This window comes from Talpa europaea (genome assembly GCF_964194135.1).
Source record: "Talpa europaea genome assembly, chromosome: 9".
Lineage (NCBI taxonomy): Eukaryota > Metazoa > Chordata > Mammalia > Eulipotyphla > Talpidae > Talpa > Talpa europaea.
Genome location: NC_140076.1, coordinates 31,933,066 through 31,956,906, shown reverse-complemented (window position 1 = coordinate 31,956,906; position 23,841 = coordinate 31,933,066). Strand labels below are relative to the sequence as shown.

The 23,841-nt window shown below is 37.7% G+C and overlaps 1 protein-coding gene across 1 annotated transcript; it reads right to left on the bottom strand.

Annotated features, from left to right (window-relative positions):
* Positions 1-1,802: 1,802 nt before the first annotated feature.
* On the bottom strand, positions 1,803-22,943 carry RNF11 (ring finger protein 11; the record flags this gene model as incomplete). Its single annotated transcript, XM_084243737.1, has 3 exons — positions 1,803-1,974; positions 3,298-3,467; positions 22,821-22,943. 3 exons carry the CDS (start codon positions 22,941-22,943, stop codon positions 1,803-1,805), a joined length of 465 nt encoding a protein of 154 aa, XP_084099863.1.
* Positions 22,944-23,841: the final 898 nt, after the last annotated feature.

The following is a 23,841-nucleotide window of genomic DNA, read 5'->3' as shown; positions in this document are numbered from 1 at the left end:
TAAGTAGAAAATACAAGTAAAGTAATATTGCTAAAAATACGGCACAACTTCAGGTGTTTTCTCCAAATTTGCTTTATGTAATTGGGTGGATATAAATTAAAGAACAAAAACTTAAGCAAGATACATGTAACAATTTAACAGAACCTGATAATCTAATTTCTTTCAATTTTTCTCAAATTCATCTTTAAGTCTTTCCATCATGGGGTTCATAAGAGAATTAGCCAACATGGATACTACAGTCAAATGTCAAATCTTTAAGAAATACTTATGACATACTAAATTCCCCTATAAAGCAATTATGAAGAACCTTCAAGATATTTGTGTTTTGTATGTAGAAAAGTGTTAGAGTCAAATATTCAACTCAATAAAAAATAAGAAACATCTCTGATTTGTTAGGTTGAGACTGCTTCTTTTGCTAGCGAATGATTTTTTTTTTTAGCTGAAATATCACTGAGTTGAACAAATAAGTCAACTTTGAGTACATAAGGGGAAAAAAAACCCATGCTAAATAGATAAAACATTACTACTACATCTTGACTAGACCATCTCTACCTCTATCACTTCAGAAGCTTAGAGATTCAGTGTTCTTATAATAACTGCAAAAAAAAGATAAAGGAGAAATTCCTTCTTTTTTGAGATCACAACTATGAAGTCATGTTATACAAATTCTGCATTTGTGTGCAAAACATGAAGTTCATTTATCTTATTCACTCTGCTTAGACTTGTCAGCCAGTTAGCAGGACTTTCCTTTTTTTTAAGAAACAGACTGAGATGTGTTTTATATAACTTCAAAAACCTCAGCACTACAATAATGAGAGATGCAGTATCCTTTTGCTATGGTTCAAGACAACAGGGAAGGAGGTCACAGGAAAGAAGTCAAAACTGTTACAACTGAGAAACATTTCTCAGTTTCACCATGGTGCCACTCTCATTTTTACATAAGCGTGGTGGCATAATTCAAGCTCAGTAAATCAAACTCTTAATATTTAAAATTTACCTTGACTTTTAATTATCACCATATTAACAACTAAAAAATAATTAGATAAAACATATAGGAAAGGGTCATTTTAAACCCCACTTTACTAGAGTTGGTTTCTTGACACATTAACTCATTTTTTAAAAGAAAAGGGATAGTGCATCTCAGTTTGCTTACAAGCTAGGAGACCACTTTGAATTCTGCATTTCCTAACTGCAAACAGATATAGCACTTATAACAGGTTATAAATAAACTGGTTTTCAAGCATAGAGCCAGCCCCAACGATAATAATACACTATTTAAAAAGACCTAAGGCAATGAATTCCATTTCCAATGGAAAAAAAGAACTGTGCAAACAAGCTTAAAACTACTTTTTTTTGTGCCAGTGTTATAAAATGTAGCTTTTAATAAAACCTTGACCCAAATGCCAGCAACTTCAGAAAAGAATTTGGGGGAGGGAGAAGGGGAGCGAGTTATTCATTTAGGAAAACAACCACTATCTTTTTCCTAATCTTCAACACACACAATTTAAACATATACAGCTGCTGTAACACTTTACACAATTCCTATGTACTGGAGCAATAACAAGATCTAAATACAATTATATTTTTAAACAATGGGTCAAGGCTTTACATAAAAATACCATCCTACTTTCCCCCGTTTCTAAAATATCATGAACTTCCCCCCAACATCTGCAGCCATTCAGGAATTTTAGGAAACTTTTGTGCATGATCTTAATCCTAATCCCTGGCTCTTTGGGCTCAGTGACAAAAGATCAAAACCACCAAAATGACGGTTCACTTGAAGTCAGACGAGAGACCCTGGCTCAATTAGTCTCATAGGATGAAAGCAGTGCTGCATCAACTGGCTCCATGCAGGAGGGGCACGTGAAGGATCTCATCAACCAGTCATCTATACAGTCCAGGTGATAGATGTGCATGCACGGCAGAAATCGAATTGGGTCCCCATAAACAAAGTCCATCATACAGATCACACACCTGTTGGGAGTAACGGAGAAATATCATATTTTTACAGTAATCATCGATCTAGAATACTGTGAAAATTTCATCATAAAGACTTAACCTGAGCACATGAAGATGGCTTGCCTGTCATCCTGCCACCAAAGCATGCAAACTGCCTTTTTTCCCCTAATAAATCTAATCCACCCACAATCTCGTTTCCACCCCCTGCAGAGTTTGAGAGCAATCAACAGAGCAAAGAGAAAAAGACCACATGGGGATCAAGGTCCACCGTTAGAACCATGCTTGTAAAACAGTTATAGGAGAAACCTGAAGGACAAAATGATGCTTTTGGCAGGAAACCATTAGTTAGATCAACTCTGTTTACTCAAAATGGGTTTTCAGTGTAAGCCCAGGAGTAATAACCAAATGTAAAAACAGAAGCACTAATTTCAGCCTACTTATTGGGCTACTGTAGGTCAAAGGGCTTTTCATTAACTCCAGTTTCAAGTTCACCACACTTTTCTACAGGTTTAAGAAGCACCCCAATTCAGTAGCATTTTAGAAGTCAATTCTAGAAAGGTCATGCACTCACTTAAGTAATAGCACTAAATGGTTGTACAGCTCATATGGCCAAACACCAACTCAGTGAATCAGATTATGTCTGTGTTGGTGAGAAACCATTCTCAACCTAAAAAGAGAATGACTATCCTCACTAGGGATTCTCAGATATTAATGAGCTCTGAGGGCAAAAACTCCCCAAGAAAAATTTTATATTTAAATCACCAGGCTTGATAAAATTATTCTGCAACTTAAGAAACATAAGATTTTCCTCATATCACTAAAAACCCCATAGCAAACAATTTTAATGGCTGTATAACCCACCAAGGTATTCCTATACCACAATTTAATTAACTATACCTCTAGTGTTGATTTTCACTAATTAAGACTATGATGAATACATCTGTGCATAAAGTTTTAGGAGTGGGGGAGAGGTACACATTTGGGGATAGATCTCTAGAACTGTCTCAAAGGGTCCAGAAAGGTCCTTGATATATTGCCAAACTTTTCCAAAAACCATCGGCAATGCTGACAAAGCTACTAGCAATGCTGGTACTAGTTGACACACAGGTGAATCACTTTTACCTGACATCTAGTAAGCAAATATACACAGGCAACACCTAAAATGGTCTGAATTCACATAATTTCTTAGCTTATTTTATATGAAAAATTTTCTTAATTACTATATCTAAAAATTCTCTTGAATAAAATGATTAAATAACTTTCAAAATGCAGAATATTTTCAAAGGCAAATCTCTGAAGATAGACCTTTGAAACATACATGAATTTATTAAAACTTACTCTCGGATCTTTTTTTCTGATCCATCTCTTCCAGGGTCATAAACTCCTTTAGGCAGATGCTGTATAAGACCTATTCTTTGAGCTATCCTAATTTGTTCCTCTTCAGTCAGCTGAGTTGCCAGGCGAGTCTGGCTAGGTGTAGGATGATAGACAGGAACTGGAACTTGTTCCTAAATTTTAAAAATCAAGAGAAAAGAATTATTTACAAACTTGTTTTCTGGGGTAGTGTTTTTTTTTTTTTTTTTTTTGTGGCTGGGGTTAGGGGAGGAGGGAGTCCTGGATTGACTGGGTTAGTGTGCAGCAGGATGAGATCTCTGTTTCATCCTGCATTAACACAGCATGCCTAACTTTTTAAAAAGGACATAAATACAAGTTTAACTAAAAACTGGCAAGTAATGTTATTTGAAGTATTTCTACATGAAGACCATATAACCCAGATGTATTCATTCCTGATGAGTAAAATAATTAATTAATGAACAAAAAAAAAACCTCACTAAGCTAACTTATTATCCTGTAGGCTGCAATGGAGTTTTGTGGCCTTAGTTAACCAATATTTACATCAGAACTGACCACTATAGACTGTTCTTAAAATTTTCAAACTTACTTTATAAAAAATAACTTGAACATTAATATATTTGGAAATACTGAATAGTATTGCAATAAACTTTGGTTAAAATTCCTTTTCAACTTTTGGATACATATTTGGATATAACTGAGTAAACCAAATAAAGATACCATCCCTCCTAAATGGAATATATAAACTTTGAGAGGTGTACTTAAATAGTCAAGTATCTACTTATAACATTAATTTACTTGCATTTTTATTGTATAAAACACATTAGTTTACACATGCTACGTTTTTCTACTCACATTTATGAAATAATTTTGTTTACTCTCTTTAAACAGATACTTATTGAGAACCTTTTATGAGCCAGATGGAGAGGTGAGAGTAAACAAAATCATGTTCTTACAGTGAAGGGGGTGCTACTTTAGACAGGAAGCTCAGGGGAAATTTCTCTGATGAAAATTGAGAAATGAGTCAAGTATGAGGAAGAGTAGTATGCTTCTTTGACTTAATGACATCATCAGGGCTAGAACCAATTTTGAGTTACCGAAAAGGAGTTTCCCAGGGAACATCTCTACTGAATAACTGAAACACAGCACTTTACATCAATGTACGGGAATTTTATGTGAAATCACAGCTACTTAATCACATTACATTAAAAAATGTTATTTTTATTCATCCTGTAGGATCACTCGTGACCTCTACAATTTAAGTGTGTTGACAATGATAGCCAACATTAGCAACTGTGAGATTATGCCACTAGGAGTAAATCTGAGGTCTGTGTTAAGCTTTAAAAAACAGATTCTATCAAAAGACCTCCACAATCATCCAGTACTAGCATTAACTGGAGCTGTTTTAGAATAATGGCTTCTATGCTTCAAAAAAAATAAGAGCACCCGCAGTGAAGTGTTAGGAAGGTTCAAGTATAAATATCCTTTCAAAGAGAAATTTTAGGGGAAAGTCTCAGATATACACAAATTAGGCTCAAATACTAAAACACTTAATTCAAAGAGAAAGAAACTTACCACGATGTCTATTAAAAATATCACGTCTCTTTAAGTCTTACTCTTCCCTTCTGACATAGTTAGTTTCTTATCAAACACAGTATATAAGATTTTAACATTCTCTTTTTTTTTTCTGAGATTCAGAACAAATGTATAATTAGAGATCTCACAACCCAGTAAATCCTTTATCAAATAATTAAGAGTACATAGTCTAGTGAAAGTAAAATGCCAGAAGCTCAAAGTTTCATGTTTTAAGAATGTCCACATAAAACATTGTTATTTAAAACTATTTTCATACTTTTATCTCACCACTTAAAAATTAACAACCAAGCATGCAAATGCTTATCAAAACTCATTCTTCATCTAAATATTTATTTAATACATATTACATGCAAAGAAGATAAGTATGGCTCTTGGATCCAGATAACCTTGGGCTTAAGTTACTTCTCTGCCATTTAACAGTGCACATATTTAAGTTATTTTATCTATCTGGCATCAGTTTTTTCATGGAAACTGGAGGGTAAAACCTGCCTCCTAGGGCTGCAATAAGGCTTAACCAAGTAAGCGGGTGAACTGAATAATGGCAGAAACTCAATAAAAGGTAGTTATTATAACTATTAATATTACAAAGAAGGGGCTATCTCTATCAATATAAACAAAATAGCTGTTTCCTGTAAGTTGATGCTTCTCTATCTTACTGCCTTTTCTCTTGCTCTTCCAGTCCAAATTCTACCTTATCCATATGGCTGCTGACGTGAATGAGGGATTTCCCAGTTCTCCCTGCCACCCAACATTGATAAATTCTCCTGTCCAGTACAGTCATCAACTGGTAACAGATTCAATTCTGGCTTTCACACAGGAATGTAAGAACCAAACTTCAAGTACAGACTGAAGGCTTTCTTTCAGGCTGGTGATATCTATTGCAATATGACCACAGGCAATATTTTGCTTCACAAAGCCATTTTTAATGGATATTTCCTCTTTAAAGAGCTCTATCTACGTAAATTTGCAGTTTGTAACTCAAACTCAGAAAATCTTTTATATGGCACATGAATATTAGAGCCCTATTTTATGCACCAAAAAAATAACTTTGTTGACCAGCACAGCTAAGTTACATGATTCTTTTAGTTATTGATGATCATAAATATGGCTGTGCAAGTCTGGTTTAGATATTCAACTCTTCAAGGTTTTACATCTAGAAGGCAAACTTTCAATGCAGAGAAGTTCCACAGTGCAGTCAGAAAGACCATCCTGGTGCTGCCACATATTAGCTATATGATGTTGACCATTATTTAACCTCTATGAGCCTCAGTTTCTCCATGTGTACAAAATACTTGGGCCACTGTAAGAATTAAGCAAGAATTTTAAGTGTTATCCTTGGTACAGTGTAACATAAAAAGCTCATTAAATAAATGTTAGTAACTGTTATTGCAGTTCTATGACCACAGACTAGCATTCCAATGTTTACTGGAATAAACAGTAATGACCAGAAATGGATTTATAATCAATTATAACTCAAAAATTAAAAGAAAATTTAATCGAAAAAGAAAGGCATGGACTATAGCAAAGGTAAGATTAAGTCTTTCAAAAGGAATCTTAGAATTCATCTAAGACCAATTCTCTCATTTTATAGGCCCATGTTCGCCTCTGGTTATATATTTAATCACTAACAAAACTGGAATTAGAATTCTCATCTCCCTTTTAAGACAGTAGTTTCCAATATACTGTGCCTGGTTGCTGAATAGCAAGGAGATTCTGTAAATCAAATCTGGATTTTGTCCATTTACATTACTTAAGTATAATACACTGAAATGACGTTTTAAGAATGCCATCAAAATAGGGGATTTTAAATAAATGTATAATTTTATCTATAATAAAGATTTCATAATTTCAACAACTTCTAGCAATTAAGAATTTCAAAGAACATCAAATCCATCTTTAAATTACCCCTGTAAAACAGATTCTATTGCTGACAGAAAAACAAACCTCAACAAAGTCTATTCATACCTTCTCTCTCTGTCCTTTATTGTTCAATCCTGTGGGCTACTTTTGGTAGTTCTTACTGTCTAGTTGGGAGAAGGTCAAATTCTGATGCTACCTAAGCTCAGAAAGTTGTTTTAAAACAGTTTCTCCTTTGCTTGCCTTGGGATTTCTATTTTCCAGTGTCACTTTTTATTAAGCTACCTGGTCTAAAAAGATGACTTGGCCTACGAATCCAGTATGTTTTTAACACAACAAAACCAGGAATCTTTTTTTATAATTACAGTATCTAAAATTGAGCTGCTGTGATGCAAAAGGGTTGGGACAGAATTTGATCTAGGAGGGATGAGGATCCCACTCCCACCTGGTGCACCGTTGTAGAGTACTAGGAATAGCAAAAGTTTTAAGAATGCTATTTTCTAACAAAATACGGTATTTTCAATCTAAAAAGTTATAAGATTTGAGTCGCTGCTACCCACTATAGTGACTTAAGCCAAATCTATTATTTTGGAACAAAGAAAATAATAGCACCACATTAAAGGATGATACAATTATATGATGACATTAAAGAGCTTGGTAAATGTCAACATTTGTTAAGTTATTCTAACCCTCTGTTTTCTCCCCATCATCAAATAACTGTGGTTTGCAGGCTTTAAGCCAACGGCTATTGTCCCTGGCTTTGGTCCTGGCTTTCTGGTTTATCCCTGAATATTAGAAACCAAGTAGTCTATATTGTGATTCCAGTCAGATCTGAGTTTTTCAACTTTTAGGTAACCATTTCAGGCTACACAACCTTCCTGACTGTCAGTCCCAGTCCTATCTGACAAGTTGACTTATAACCACACATAGTTTTAATAACATATGAGTCAATAACAATTAGTATGGGTAACAAGGAACTCCAAAATCCTTGAACATGCCTACTACAAATAAAAATAACTAAATTATTTCACAAGTAACAATCTCTAAGCATGTGCTTTTTTTTTTTTTTTTTAAGCTAAGACATTCTCGGCATGTGCTTTTTTTGAGAGGTTAGATTTCTTACCTTGGGGTTCACAAATGTGTACAGAGATCACAGAAAGCAGAACAGAAAAGTAAAGCTCTACTTTATGAAAAAACACATTAATAGACATTAAAATAAAAACCCTTTTAATTATATACATAAATAAATGATTTATTTTCTTTTTCTTTTTTTTTAAACTAAAGGAACCCTTCCGCACACCATCTAGGTATTTTAAATTCAGCATTCTAATTTCTACTTACAGGCCACTTTTCAGAAAGCCATAGACGGAAAGGGCTAAGAAATCTTGATATTTTAAAGATGGATGTGGCCTCATTCTTCTTACCACATATACCTAATTTTAATTCCCACCTACTACTTAAAAATATCGTAAACGATGAATTACTGTTTAGTAACTAGAGAGCCAGTCGCATTTTTTAGGTGGCAAAATGGAATCTTGTTTCTAATGTCAGCTGGAAGACACTGAAGTGAGGGATATAAAAAATTTGTATTCCCTGAAAACACAAACTTAAGACCAGGTGGTACTTTATCTGACACCTTTTTATCAGGTAACCACAAAATACACACTTTTTTATTAAGACATGCTGAAAGTTGCCAATCTGACACTGCTCCTCAGCACATTTTTAATCTCCATTTGCTGTTCTTTTGTAACAAATTTTTAAAAATTATTTAACTTTTAAAGATGTTATAATAGCGGTAAGAAGCAATGTGCAAAAGTAAACAAAGCAGTGACCAGCTTAACAGTATTATAATCACCATGCTTTGCCACTTACGAATCAGTTGCAGACATTTGTATTAAGAAATCTCTCTTTCTTTCTCTCATACACACATACACACACACACCCCCACATGAGGTGTCAGGAAACAAATGGATAACAACATAGGAAGCAGATGGGAGGACTGTCTCACAAGCAGACTCAGCACAAGCTTTGTATGAGTAAGATAAGGGGCCCCCAAAAAAGAAAAAAAAAATTCAGAGTTCCAGACAGTGCCCACTATTCTCTAACTGATGGTTCACTTTGCCTAAACTCTTTGTATAAATATTATGATATATGTTGGACATCTGCTTTCCTTTTGGGTATCTGGAATTTCGGTATGCGCTAGGCAGTGGGTGCCTACTAAGCTTCCCTGGTAGACCCTCCATATGTGTTGGCATAGATGCATAAATGACTTACTATACTAAAAACTGTTACCTACTAATAGCTAAAAATAGTCACCCAGCAACTCTTGTGTTTTTCATTTCAGTGTTTCCTTACATTTCCTGTACCCATAACCAACTGTTAAATAGTTTAGTGTACAGCCATAATGTTGGAATTAGTTTTGTTTTTATGTTGCTAAGTACATTCTTTTAGAAAGACTAAAAATAATGGTACCTATACATACCACTCCACTTTATACCAAACTAAATGTGGAACTTAAATATGATTTTGAATATCTATGGAAATGTTTACAAACAAGTAATTTCCAAATGATCTTGTGAGAGCACTAAATACAAAAAGGAACACCATGAATTGGCTTATAAAACAATAAATGACCAATGTACTAAGTTAATATAAATGCTGGCCATCAAGTGTGGTTGGCTATCCTCACCTCTATATCTATGAATGTAATTTATAAGTTCTTTTGTGTTTGGCATAAAAAGATGTCTGATTATCAGCATGATTATTTGATTATGTTGTTTTTCACCATCAGACTATAAGCTTGATGAGGACAGGGACTGTGCTTTGCTTACCAATGTTTAGTATTAGCATAGTATCTAGCACATAGTAGGGCTCAATAAACATTACTGGATACTGAATGACTAAATCAAACCATTAGTGTTCCTGTATTCCATGTCATCTATACATATGTTTTGTACAAAATGCTATGAAAAAACTGATGATCTGTATTAAGCCACAGTAAATCAAAAGAAACTCAATATAAATTATAACCAACATTCCTCTATAAGTGACAATTCTTGGCTTATTGACTCAAATTTCTACCTACCTACTCCACAGGAACTTTAATACATCCAAAACTAAACTAATTATCTTTCTATTTCTATAACTTTCTCAAATTCAGAATTTTTATGCCCACTATATAGATTAATGGTAGAAGTACAGTGGAAATAGCATCAAAGATTCATGGAATTGCAGCTCTGGCACTTAAGGTATGTAATCACAGGCAAGTAACTTAATACCTCTGAGCCTAAGGTTCATCATCAGCAAAATGGGCAGACCATCTACCTTAAAAGTGTTCTAACAAATAACTAAGACAATTTATATAAAAGCACTTACCAATATCTGTGTCTTCCTATAATGACAACACTAGTCATTCAAGGTAGGCTTTGTATCATTCCTCATTTCTTCTCTGACTTCCTCTCTACTCAGCTACTTAAATGTCTTTGAATCTTACCTAACTACTATTTCTCAATATTGATAGGAGACACACATGTACTTGCCCTGTGAGTTTAAATTCTGATAAGGGGGAGAATTCACAGTAAGAGAAACAAATATATTTCAAATAAAAGTAAAGTTTTTCTTCTTAACACTTTCTCTAATTCTCCACATAAGTCTTGATGAAAACAAAACAAAAACAAGAGATTCCAAATGCTTTAAGCATTTGCCTTATAGAAAAGGAATAACTTAAAATGTGCATTAGGAAAGGAAATACAGCATCAGTGAAAGGGGGTAGAATGGAAAAGAAACAAAGGATTACAAAATATGCTGAGATAGAACAAAGAGAAAAGACAGGGTCAAATCACACAAAATGTCACACAAAATGAAGATCTGACCTAGTGATGAGAAAAAATCTCAGAAGCTTTCCAATGGTTTGTTTTATAATAGACATCAGTAAAGGATGAACGTTGTGAAATATATAATGGGCTCCAATCTACAGAGTTTACCAGGAAGGAAACCAAGTTAAACCAAGAAAGACAAACATATCAAAATATAAACATGTCTATCTGAAAAACACTGCATTGAAAGTCAGGCCCAATTTAGGGAATATGATACAATTTCAGAAACTAAAACAATGCAGTGGGGAAGTGCCTAAATAATGTGTTGAGCCTAGAATAGTACACGTCTGGTTTGTGGTGAAGGAAAAATAAAGTCACTGCTAAAGAATGCAGCTTGTCACCAAAAGCTGTATCCTTTCCTCTTCTGATTTACTCCTTACAGCCTTACAAGCTGTTGCTGGCACCACCCCCTTCCCAGCTGCAGTCTCCTACTGGGAATGTTTTCTTTCAATTTTGCCAGACTGAAACTTAAGGCTATAAAATGGAGGATTTAGAATAGATGGAATGATGCATATTCTAAGTATGATAGTCAACAAATCTTGACTAAAAAACCAAAAAAACACACAAATAAACAAATCCCCAAAGATCAGCCTTCATGTCGTCTCTAAACTACAAAAGATAACAATTATATACACAGAAAAGGGAAAATAGGTTAGCATCCCACCTATGACACTGACAAATGGTAGGAAGTTATACTTAATAAGACAGTATACAAGCCAAAGCAGTCTGCATGGAAAAGAGCACTGCTTCCAGGAAAGTGGCTTCTCCCAGAAGGTGGGTTGGTATTTAGTTGCTGTTTTTTAAAGACATGAACAAGTTGGCTTCTTTCATTCATTACAGAATATTCACCACCTGAGAACTTACACAGGCTTAGTAAGCATTATCACCGAACTCAGCATGAGTAAGTCATTAGTTGAGATTATTTATCTACTTAAAGTTTAAGAGAGTAGAAATTAAATTTGAGCCTAGGCACCAATTACAATATTTCTTGAATACCCAACCACATTCTAGATGCTGTCTTAGGCAAGGGGGAGATCTATCTATCTATCTATCTATCTATCTATCTATCTATCTATCTATCTATCCATCTAATGACCAAGACAGATAAAGTCTGTCATTAAGAAGGCTAAATCCCCTTCAGGGGATGTAAATATAGTAAATAGTGAAAATGACTTTACCAACAGCTCCTACTAACCCTAAATTCCCATCACCTGGCAACTTCCTAGATGGGTATACATTCCAGGAGATCCATAGGCTAGCCAACATTTGATGACTGACAGGTCTTTGTGGTGAAGAGAGGCTTTTCTTTGACTAGGAAAACTGAATCAACTGACCAGAAAGGTCATGGAGCAGCCAAAAAGCAGCAAGTGTAAACTAAGGTTGTAAGGAAACCTCATTAAAATCAGGTTGGAAATGCAGATATTAAGAGAGCCCACAAATTAAAAACTCAAACACCTAGATAAGAGATATGGGAGTGGTTAACAGCTTTCTGATTCGAATTCATGTGTATCATTAAACTGCCTTCTCTCTGAGTTAATTTTGTGTAAAACAAGAGTCTCCCAAACACTACCACCATTTTCTTTCTGTATCAGACTACCTTTTCTAATTCTTCTAGGAATATTTTAAGAATTTTTGAAGTTAAGCGGGAAGAAGGGTCGTTCAATGTACACATTAATAAAAATATACATGCTAATTTCAAAAAACACTGAAAAATCTTTAAAAGTATACTTCAGGATTGAGGAACTATGACATCGCTTGCCATAAGGTAAAAGACGTACATTTAATGTAACACCTTTATTGAGATATAATTCACCCATTTAAAGTACACAATTCAAGATTTACGTGGAGAATTTTAAAATATTTTTATTATCCCAAAAGAAACCCTATACTCACTAACAATCACACTCCCAATTGTCCCCAATACTCTCCAGCCCTAGGCTGCTTTTAGTCTTTATAAATTTGCCTATTATGGACAGTTCATATAAATGGAGTCATACCAATGTATTCTTTTGGTGACTGGCCACTTTTACTTAGAATGTTTTCAAAGTTTGCCACTCATCAAATGGTAGACATTTGGGTTTTTACTTTTTTACTATTATCAATATATGCAATGAGTCATATTCTCCTGGGTATACACTTAAGAGCAGATTGCTGGGTCATAGAAAACTCTTTGCTAATTTTTTTTTTTAAAGAACTGCCTAACGTTCCCAAAGTACTTACACCAATTTATATTCCTGCCAGAAATGTATGAAGGTTCTGTCCAATTTCTCTGCCTTACTGACAAATCTTATTTGGTCTTTTTGTTATACCCTTCCTCGTGGTTTTGTTTTGCATTTCCCTGATAGCAAATGATAAGCATTTTTTCATGTGCTGAAAGGTGATTTATATATCTTCTCTGGAGTAATGTCTATTCAGAGCCTTTACTCTTAAAAATTGGATTTTAACTTTATTCAGTTGGGAAAGTTCTTTATGTATTCTGAACATCAGTCCATTATTAGATAAATTATTTGCAAATATTTTCTAGCATTTTATGGGTTGTTGTTTCACTTTCATGAGGGGGAACATGGGTTTTCTGAAACGATTCCCGTCAACTGCTCTTAATACATGGGTTTTCTGAAACAATTCCCATCAACTTCCCTTTATTTCTGAAAATTCCTGTAAAATTGTTGTGGATCAAACAAACAAAAAAATGCACCTGCTCTATTACCCAGCAATTCCATTCCTAGATATATACTCCAAATAAATAGTATATTATGTACATAAAAAGAATGCTTGTTAACAAATTTACACAGCCAAAACCTAACACAACCCAAATACACATCAATAACAGAATGGGTTTAAAAATGTATAATTGAATAATGGGTTTCTGTATAATTGAGTAATGTACAGTAATGAAAAATAGTATGTAAAATTCTAAACAAAATTATTTTTGTTCAAAACTGGGCAAAACAAGCATATAGTTGTGATAAGAGGTAGGGATGATGATTACCTTTGGGGAAAGAGTATTGACTGTTGGAGGAGATAGGAGGGAAACTTTTGAGGGATTGAAAATAAGCTATACCATGATTTTTATATAAAAAAAGTTCACTGGGCTATACAGTAAAGATATTGTTAAAGATATACTCTATTATATATGTTACATTCTAATAAAGGTTTATTTACACACACACATTACACTGTAGAGGTACAAGATTATACAACTCCCTCTAAATTCATGTTCACCACCCACTGATTATTGTTTTGGTTCCAACTTCCCCCCACTCATAGTTTAATGAGGGCAGTTCTTAGGCTTTTATTCATTTTTTAAAATGTTCATCATAAGACTTCTTTTGAAGGCTTCAGAAACTGAAAAGGAAATTTGTGGATCACTGCCCTATCATAAGTTGGTCTCCCAACTTCAAAAGTCTACATCCTGGGGCCTGCCTGGTGGTACAAGGGATTAAGACGCAATCTGTGAAGTTCTTTGCAGCCTCTGCAGCATGAGTTCAATTCCCCAGCCGGCCAGGGAGCAACCCACATGGTGCAGCAGACCTCTCCTGCCTCACCCACTGCTCCCCTCAGCAGTGTATTTCAGTCAATCTGCCTGTTCTGTTCCCCACTCTGTCTCTGGTGAATCCTCTCACCTCCCCTAACCACCCCTCCCACCACCCCCACCCCCGGCCTGTACGCCAGCTCTTGTGTGCATAAATCTTTAAAAAAAAAAGTCTACATCCAGTATTTTTTTTTTGTACATCAAATAATATTTGATTAAATACGGAATTAATAAATGCTTCATGTGGGCCTCCCTGGTGGTGCAGGTGGTTGAGTGCTGCGCTGTGAAGCTGTCCGCAGCCTCTGCAGTGCCAGTTCGATTCCGGCTGGTAGCATAGGAACCCACATGACAGGGCAGACCTCTCCTGTCTCACCCACTGCTCCCCTCAGCAGTGTTTCAGTCAGTCTGCCTGTTCTGTTCCCCACCCTGTCTCTCTGAATCCTCTCACCCTCCCCTGCATCTGGCCTGTACCCCGGTTCTTGTATAAATAAATAACTCTTAATAAATAAATAAATGGTTCATGTATATACATTAATCGTGTCCCCTCAACTAAAATAGCAGCCCTTGGTATTAAAAGAATTCAATTTTTCCCTGTTCCCTTTGATGCCTAACATATTTGCTGACCGACTAAAGAAACTAGGAAATATGTGTTCTGGCATTTATCCTTAAAGTTGTGCTTTTTGGTTGAAGGTAAAATGCTCCCTCTCCCTCAACCCCCCATATAAGAATTAAAATTGTTATCTACAGTTACATGTGATTTTTACTTGTTGGGTCAGTTATAAATGTCTCATTCTTCTTAAAGTCATTCAGTTTCATAAGAATTCAGAAAATTTTAATAAATTTAGAAACATATATCTGGAGGATTGTTTTTTTTTTTTTTTTATTCCTGCACTTTCAGATCCCTTAGTTACCTTACTGTATGCTCCCTGGATTAAGTAACAAGATAATTACTCAACTGGCTCCTGGGGAAAGCACATTCCAGGTTGACTATTTAATTAAAAGATAAGTATGTATGCATTCAGATTAAACTGAACTCAAAGTATTCTTAATCAGCTAAAACAAGAAATTCTTCTAAGACGTCACAAATGACATACCCTAAAGCCAAACTGAGTATCAAAATCAAAAGGTTTGACAGATTCCCCAAAAGGAGAAAATGTATTATTTCTCCCTTACCACAGTATTTTTCAATTGTACGAAGCAATCTCTTTTGTCATTAAAGACACCCTTTGAGAGCTGCCTGTAAGCCAGTTTTTCCTCCCATCTTTTACTTACATTTCCATTCTGAGTCTTTGGTCTGTCCACCATTGCATTCTTAATTTCACTTCACAAATGCAAAAGTCCTGAGTTCTGAGCATGTTAACAATATCATAAGTATTTGTTAAATTCAATATTAAAAATTACTGGTAAGGAATCAAACTTCTGGAAATCTGTTATGACCTATTTTTAATAAATATCTATATATATATATAATTTCTTAATAATTCCGTTTGAATACAGAAGAAATATATCATTTCAAACTCCTTGCTTGAAATAAGGTTATACAGGGCCTCTCTGGTGGCACAGGGGTTAAAGTCTCAGCGCTACCAAGTTACTGCCAGCCACTGCAGAAGGAGTTAGATCCTGGGCTAGGGGGCTGACTCACATGGCGCAGCAGGCATCTTCTGTCTCACTCACAGCTCTCCTCAGCAGTGTATTTCAGTAGATCTGCCTGTTCTGGTCCCCACTCCCTCTGGTGAATCCTCTCACCCTTCCTCCCACCCCCGAACCTCTGGCCTACATCCCAGTTCTTGTATGCATAAATAAATAAATAATTTTTTTTTTAAAAAAATGAAGTAAGGTTATACATAGAAGATAATTATATCAGAAGTGGCTTGAGGTAAAATCACAAAGAACTGTAACATCTAATTCCAATTATATTTATAATCACCCTCTTTCCACTGGACTCCTCATTTCTAGAATTTAACTTGGCTGAGACTGTAAAGACAGAAAACAGAGAGGTCACACAAGTTGAAGAAAAAGGGAGAATCTGTAATAACCACTCAGTGACAACTTTTTCTATTTAGAAGAAATTAAGTAAAACTGAGACCTTACAATAAAGAATCCCATTCTTCCTAATGTATTGTTAAAATGTTTTAAAGTATAAACTTTACAAAGTATGGCCATTTCTAGAAAGTATTTACTAAAAATATTTTAAGAAAGTTTTCAGATCTTATGTATCAAGAGTTAACTCTTCACCCCTATCTCCTCAGGTTACCCTATAATTAGCTCTAGAATTAAACTGACACACAGACTGTGCTATTCTTAAAGGTGCATACATTCTTAATGGCAAAAAAATTAGCCTTAATTAAGGATATGCAAAGTAGGAGATCAGGCATAAACAAACCAAACACCTGCAACAATGGTTACAAGTAAGCAAATATCTCTGTTTATTGAAAAAAGAAATGGGTACAAAGAATACAAAACCAAACTCCAATGAAAAAAATGTAAAGGGGTTAACTTTCTCAAAGCTCAGGCATTTTATAAATTAGAGTGATAGGACAAAACTGAATATAGCCAAAGAAACTAAAGTGGGAGAGACAAACAGCAGAACCCTTTCTTTCAAGTACAAAGGCCAAACACTAAGCATAGGATTCTGGCAACAATTTATACAGAAACAAACAATCATCAGACTTCACATTCTTCTAGAAAAATGCAATAAACGAGTTTCACATTTAGGCAAATATTTAAGTGTCTGCTATGTGAAAAGGCTAGTTCTAGCAATGCAAAGATGAATCATCAGACTTGGATTCTAACTGATGAGATGTGACATTCTTATAAATAATTAAAATCAAATAGGAAGGGTAAAGTGTCCTAAGAATGGTAAACAAAGTCCTAAAGGAGTTCAGATTAAGAAGTTATTTATGTCGAGAGGTCAGAAAATGACTCATGACATTTGAACTAAATCTTGAAGGCCAGAATTTAGATTGGGAACAGCATTCTGGGCAATAGCAGTAAGATGAAGGGAGCTAGATGAAACAGAATGAAAGGCTGCAAAGGAGAAGGCACCTACAGGATATAGTAAACTGTCCTGTCTGACTAGAGTATAGGATGTATACAAGGCTACAAAAAACTGGAAAAGGAGCCAGAGAAATAACTTTGAATGCTAAAGGAGATCTCCAGTGATAAGTTATGAATAATCGATAAGGATTAAGAGGCAAGGGAGCTCAAGTGGGATAGAATTTATCTGGCAGCAGGGAATGGAGTGAGTGGGGTGAAGAGGAGGCATCAACTAGGTTACTGCCAGAGACAATGAGGACCTGAATTGTGGTGATGAAAGTCTAAGAGGAAGAAGGTTCAGTACTAAGTCTCTGGGTGTCTACAATGTGTAGGTGCCATTCCATTCCGCTGATAAACTTTTAAAGGCTTCAAACACATCATTCTCATTTTTAAGGAAACTGTAATCCAGAAAAATAAAAACTGCTAAAATGAAAAAGCGCTAACTAAAAAGGTAGTATTTATTTCCTGATAGGTATTACAAACAAAAAATTCTGATTTTCTACTGGAAATCATGAATAAGAGCAAAGAAAGATGGTCAGGGAAAACTTCATTAAAGAGGTTGGAGGTGATCTGTACCTCAGTGAAAAGGTATAATTTCAAGAGGAAGGGTTTCACACAAAGGGAATTTTTTTTTTTTTTTTAAGTTAAATGTACCAAGAGATGTGAATTATATTTTGGGATAATTTCTACCAACAAGGTAAATAAAATGCTAATATTAAGAAACTTTAGTTACCTGAATTTAGCTTCATAAAGATATCAGAAAACCAAGGTACTGATATATTCTGAATGCTTACAAATAAGTCTTTTATTATATGCTAGATTTTTTGAGATTTTTAATGTGTTCTGTGAGATAAAACTTTTTTTTTTAAAGATTTGTTTATTTTATTTATTTATTTATACAAGCACTGGGTACAGTCAGAAGCACAGGAGGGTGAGAGAATTCACCAGAGCCAGAGCAGGGAGCAGAGGAGGCAGAAGGACCGAAGTACACTGCTTGAGGGGAGCAGCTGGCGGCAGGAGAGGTCTGCATGCCATGTGGGACCCTCCTCTGGTGGCCGGGGAGCAGCTGGGGATCGAACCAGCACTGCAGAGGCCGCGGGCAGCTTCTCAACCTAGCGCTCAACCACTGCACCACCGGGGAGGCCCAAAACAAAACTTTTTTTTAATGTAGCTTGAAGAAAGTTTTATTCAGTCATAATTTGGTATGTCCAAAAATGTTATATTTTGTTAATTATGAAAAAGTTTCTTAAAACACAAGACAATGTGATAAACTCTCCTGCCTTTTTCATATTTTCTATGTGACAACTGGAATATGAACTCAGATACATCTGACTCCAAAACCAGAGCTACACTTGTATTTACTGCTGTTTTAACAATAACTTATTTTCTCCTGATTTTAAAATATCAAATATATTAATCACAAAGTGTAGGCAGGAGGAAGATTAATAAATCTCAAACTATATAACTACAGAAAAAATGAGATACCAATCTACACACACACACACACAGTTGAGACATACATATATATTCATATACAAATACTATGAAGTGACTTTTATTGTTGTTCAATAAATACTAAAGTTCTTTTTAAAGAGTACCAGTTTTGAATTAGCATAGGGCAAACAGGAGTCTTAGAGTGACAGAGGTACCACAATGTGTTCACATCTACCTTTCAGTGCTGGGCTACCTACCTTTTTTTGGACTTTCACATCTCTCAGCTTTTCAAGACTTGACCTTCCTCTCACAACCCTTCTAAGACTGCTCTTGATGGGCAGATTTCCTTTGTTTCTTTTTAAACATTCAGGAAGGAGAGCTGAGTGGAGGGAATGCCAAATTTCTTTCTTTTTACCATCTAAATCAAGAAAAACTCTAACTTCATCCCTCCCACTTCTTTAAGAATAAGGATTCAAGTACTCTCGCAATAAACATTTTGTTGTAGAATATGTACCTATTGAGGGGCCTCCCTGGTGGTGCAAAGGATGAAGACGCACCTATGAAGCTATCCGCAGCCTCTGCAACACAAGTTCAAACCCCCGGCCAGCCAGGGAGCAACCCACATGGTGCAGTAGACCTCTCCTGCCTCGCCCGCTGCTCCCCTCAGCAGTGTACTTCGGTCAATCTGCCTGTTCTGATCCCCACTCTGTCTCTGGTGAATCCTCTCACCCCCCACGCCTCTGACCTGTACCCCAGCTCTTGTATGCATAAATAAATCTTATTTTAAAAAAAAGAATATGTACCTATTGAAGGAAAACTTAAATCATTTTTTCAATAATTACTTTAAACCAATTCCCATATTTAATATTGTCTGTTTTTCAGTATTGATTCCTTCAAAATGACTCACAATATAGGAAAAGTGGGACTAGGAATACACATAGTTTTTTTTTAACACATTCAACTGCACTTGCTTCAAAATAAATATACTAGGGCCTCCCTGGTGGCGCAAGGGGTTAAGCACTGCACTATGAAGCAAACCGCAGCCCCTGCAGCACGAGTTCGATCCCCGGCTGGCCAGGGAGCAACCCACATGGCAAAGCAGACCTCTCCTGTCTCGCCCCCTGCTCCCCTCAGCAGTGTTTCAGTCAGTCCGCCTGTTCTGTTCCCCACTCTGTCTCTGGTGAATCCTCTCACCCCACCGTGTCTCTGGCCTGTACCCCAGCTCTTGTATGCATAAATAAATAAATCTTTTAAAAATATATACTAATTCATTTAAAATAAATCCCATTCAATCAATAATTGCATGCCTCATATGTGCCAGGCAATGCTCTAGGTATTTGGAAAAAACCAATTTAAAAAAAAAAATCCCTTCCTCAGGGGACTAACCACCTAGTGAGAGAAGACAGTAATAAACAAATATATTAAGTAAAGATAGTATGTTAGAAAGTGATAAATGCTATGGGGGGGAAGAGGAACAAAACAGGGTAAGGGAGAAAGCCTGGATGATAGAACAGGTTATAACATTAAACAGGATGATCAGAGAGGGTTTAAAAATACTGTCATTTGAGTAAAGGCTTGAAGGTGGTGAGAGTCAGTCATGCTGATACCAGAAGGAACAGCACTTCAGGCAGTAACAAGTGGTGCAAAGGTAGGGAGTACCCTAGGAACAAGGAGGCCAGAGAGGCTAAAGGGAAGCCAGTAGTGGGGAACTGCAGTCGGAGAGGAGTCAAGAGAAGGATGTATAGGGGTAGAAGGTAAAGGTTATGTAGGATTTATGGACTCTGGAAGGGATTTTGCTTTTAATTGTAACGAAACAGAGATACACAGAAGGTGGAGGAATGTTTTACCAGAATCACTTACTTTGGCTGCTGGGTTAAGAAATGGCTACAGTTAGGGTAAGGGTGAGACCAGTCAGGAGGCTACTAAAGAAAGCCAAGGAAAAAAATATCTATTTCTTATAAACTCTGGCCATAATGATGTAGTGTTACTTTAGCAAAACAATCAGCCAGCCAATCAAATCTGCCAGATACGAATAGGAAATAACTGGAACTTAATAAAACTGACACAAATAACATCTTTCAGAAAATGTTCATGAAATCCTTCATGAAACCAAAAAAATTCTGGTTGTGACCTAGCCCTCCTGGAAAAGGTAAACACAATTCCCACAAATTGTAAAGAAATTATCCTCAATACTGTATTATAAAGATAGCAGAGAAAGTGCAGTAAGTCAAAGATATTCAACTGTCTGGAAAGAGGCTCTAGAATGAGGGAGGAGGTTTTAAAATAAAAATTCTTACCTCCAAAAATATTTGCTAATGAAACTGAAATAAGCACATTATTGTCTAGCATTTACGATGGAAACAAGAGTGAAATATAAACAATTTACTTGCTTTCAAAGATTCAGAAGGATATACAGACTCAGCTTAGATTTTTAAGACTTGTCCTTGTGATAATTCTTTCAAACAAATGGGTACGTAAACATACAAAACACACAATGAACTCAAATTCATTAATTCATTCAATATTTAAGCACCAAAACTGCACTAAGATTTCCCTGTTCTCAAGGGTTTACAGTTTTCTCTTATTCCACTGTTACTGAGTGTCTACAATGAATCTACTATGAGCCAAATTCAAGGGATACAACCACAAACAGGAGACATGGGCTCCCTACCTTCACACTGTTTACAATGGCAAGGGAGGGTAATGTTTCAAGTATGAGACATCCATCCAACTAAGCAAGTGTCACCTGTGTAGCCTATAGAGGTGTAAGAGGCTCTGGGGGGACACAAGCAATAGAGTATAGATTCAGGTAGAAGGGAGGGGAAAGTAGAGTCTTCAGACAGGAGGAGAGCTGAGTCCTCAAAGAGGATCAGATGTTCACCTGGCTGACCTTGGGGGAAGGGCTCCAAGCACAGGGAGCAACAGGAGCAAAGGCAGAGGTGTGAGTAGCCTGGTGTATTTGGCAGGCCTGGAATATAGAAGCTGAGCAATTAATCATGGAAGTTTCCATATACCACAATTAATATTGGAGTTTACTGGTATATATGAAAGCACCTGAAGGGTTTTATTCAGAAAACCAGCATATGTGATCAGGTTTTTCTGGTGTGATGAGACACTGGTTTACACAGGAATGAGAAAATGATTAACACTAGATAATGATGTCACCACATGAAACAACAAAGGGACTACCCAGTTAGAAAACTAAACCTCCTTCGGGAAAAAATTAAGCCACTTAACTATCCAAGACCTTCTGGGGAAAAAAGTTTTTAATCAGCATCGTGTAAAATTGAAAAAGTAGAGGAAAGGTGTTTTTTAAAAAATACGAGTATAACATCTACATGTCTATTTAGTGTTTTCTCAAGGGCCTTAGCTATTAACTGTGTAAACACATCTGGGGCTATTAATTGCTATACAAAAATCAATGAAACTATTTAGCAGAAAGTCTGATAAAAAGGAAGAATCACAAGTAACGACGGTATTTTTCAAGTCTGGTGTAAAGGTTTCCAAAGTTCAAGATAATCAAGTTTTATTAAGTCAGCGCGTTTAAAAGGTGTGTCATAGGGGCGGAGCAAGAGGAGGAGAGATTAATACTTGTACATATATATATAAACAACTCGATGTCACGGGACCAAAATCCCACTTCAACATCTTCTCCCAAGTAGAAGAAATAATCACTACCAGATCCAATTAACAGACGGGGTGGGGAAGATGAAGGAAAGAGGAGAGGCGAGGATACTAACCCAAGAAAATATAAACGAGGTGGGGGGGGGCACCTATCCAGACCCACAATCCAGTTGGCTGTGCGATGAGGAAATCATCCCCAAATCCCAAAGCTCGGACTCCACGCTTCGGCCTTAATGGGAGGAAAAATGTCACTCCCAAACTCTACAAGCGAACCCGCTGATCAGGGGGATCTGATCCCACACTCGGATCCCAGAACTCAAGGACAGAGAGTACCATCCCCGCTCAGTGCTTGAGGGGAGGGGAGAGATCACCCCGACCCTGACAGTCTGGAGCAATCACCCTCAGATGCAGCCCTAAGGGGGCCAATGACCCCGGGGTCAGGCCTTGACAAAGCCAGGGGCCCCGACGGCCCCGAAGCCCCCCCCCCCCATCTCTCCCGGAGCAGCCTCTACACCTCGTCCCCCCCGCCCCCCCCAACACACACCCTTCCCTACCTGATATGGCGGCGGCGGCTCCTGATCCGGCTCCGTCCCTTCGCCAAAGCTGGCCCGATCGGACTGAGACTCGTGAAGCAGGGAGATGTCATCCGAAGTGGGGGATTTGAGGCAATTCCCCATCTTCCGAGGCTGGGGTGTGTGATCTGGGGGAGGGAGAAAGCAGTGGCGGGGTAGTTCGCACGCTCCGCGATCAGCGAGGTGGGGTCCGGCGCAGGCCGGGGCTCAGGCGGCGGCGGCTCCCCCGCCCCCCGGCGCCGCCGAGGAGCCTCTCATGCCAGCCCCCGGGGGTGGGGGCTCAAGGCTGGGCCGCGGGCTCCGCCGGGGTCGCGGCGGTTGCCTCCTGCCGGGCGGCGGTGGGGGGGGGGGCGGGGAGACGAAGCACTTCCCCACCCCGCCCCCCCGCGGGGCGGCGGCGGCCACGGAGCTGCTGGGCCTAATCCAGGTCAGGAGGGGGGGGCGCGGCCGTCGCGGCTGCCTCAGCTACTGCCTCAGCTGCTGCTGCCCCCGCCGACGCCCGAGCCGCGGCCGCGGGCCTCATCCTACTCCGCCTCAGAGCGGCGGCGGCGGCCAGAACGAGGCCAGCTGCGGGCCTGCGTCACGCCGCCGTGCGTGCTCTGGTCCCGCCCCCGGCGCCGGGAGGTGTGGGCGGCCCCGGCTGAGCGCCTGCTCCCCCGGCCGCAGCTGCTCTGGGGCTGAGTCAGTTTCTGAGGCGCTGACGGTTGGCGGGGCTCGGGGCTCGGAAACCTCTGGTCTCCCCCACAGCCGCTTCGCCCTCCCAGCTGGGCTCAGCTCCTACCTGGGCACGACTCTGTCGTCTCGCCACCTCCTGCCAAGTGAGCTATTTATAAACATGTATCTGATTGTATTACTCCCAGGGTAAATGTTAAATGACTCTCCCTCCGTCCCTTCAGAACAAAGTCTAAGCTCATGCATGAACCTGCCCTACCTCTCTAATGCCTTCCTTAGCCTCCTCCAGTACAAACCTTGGAGATTATTCTTCCAGTTGTTTGTCTCAGAT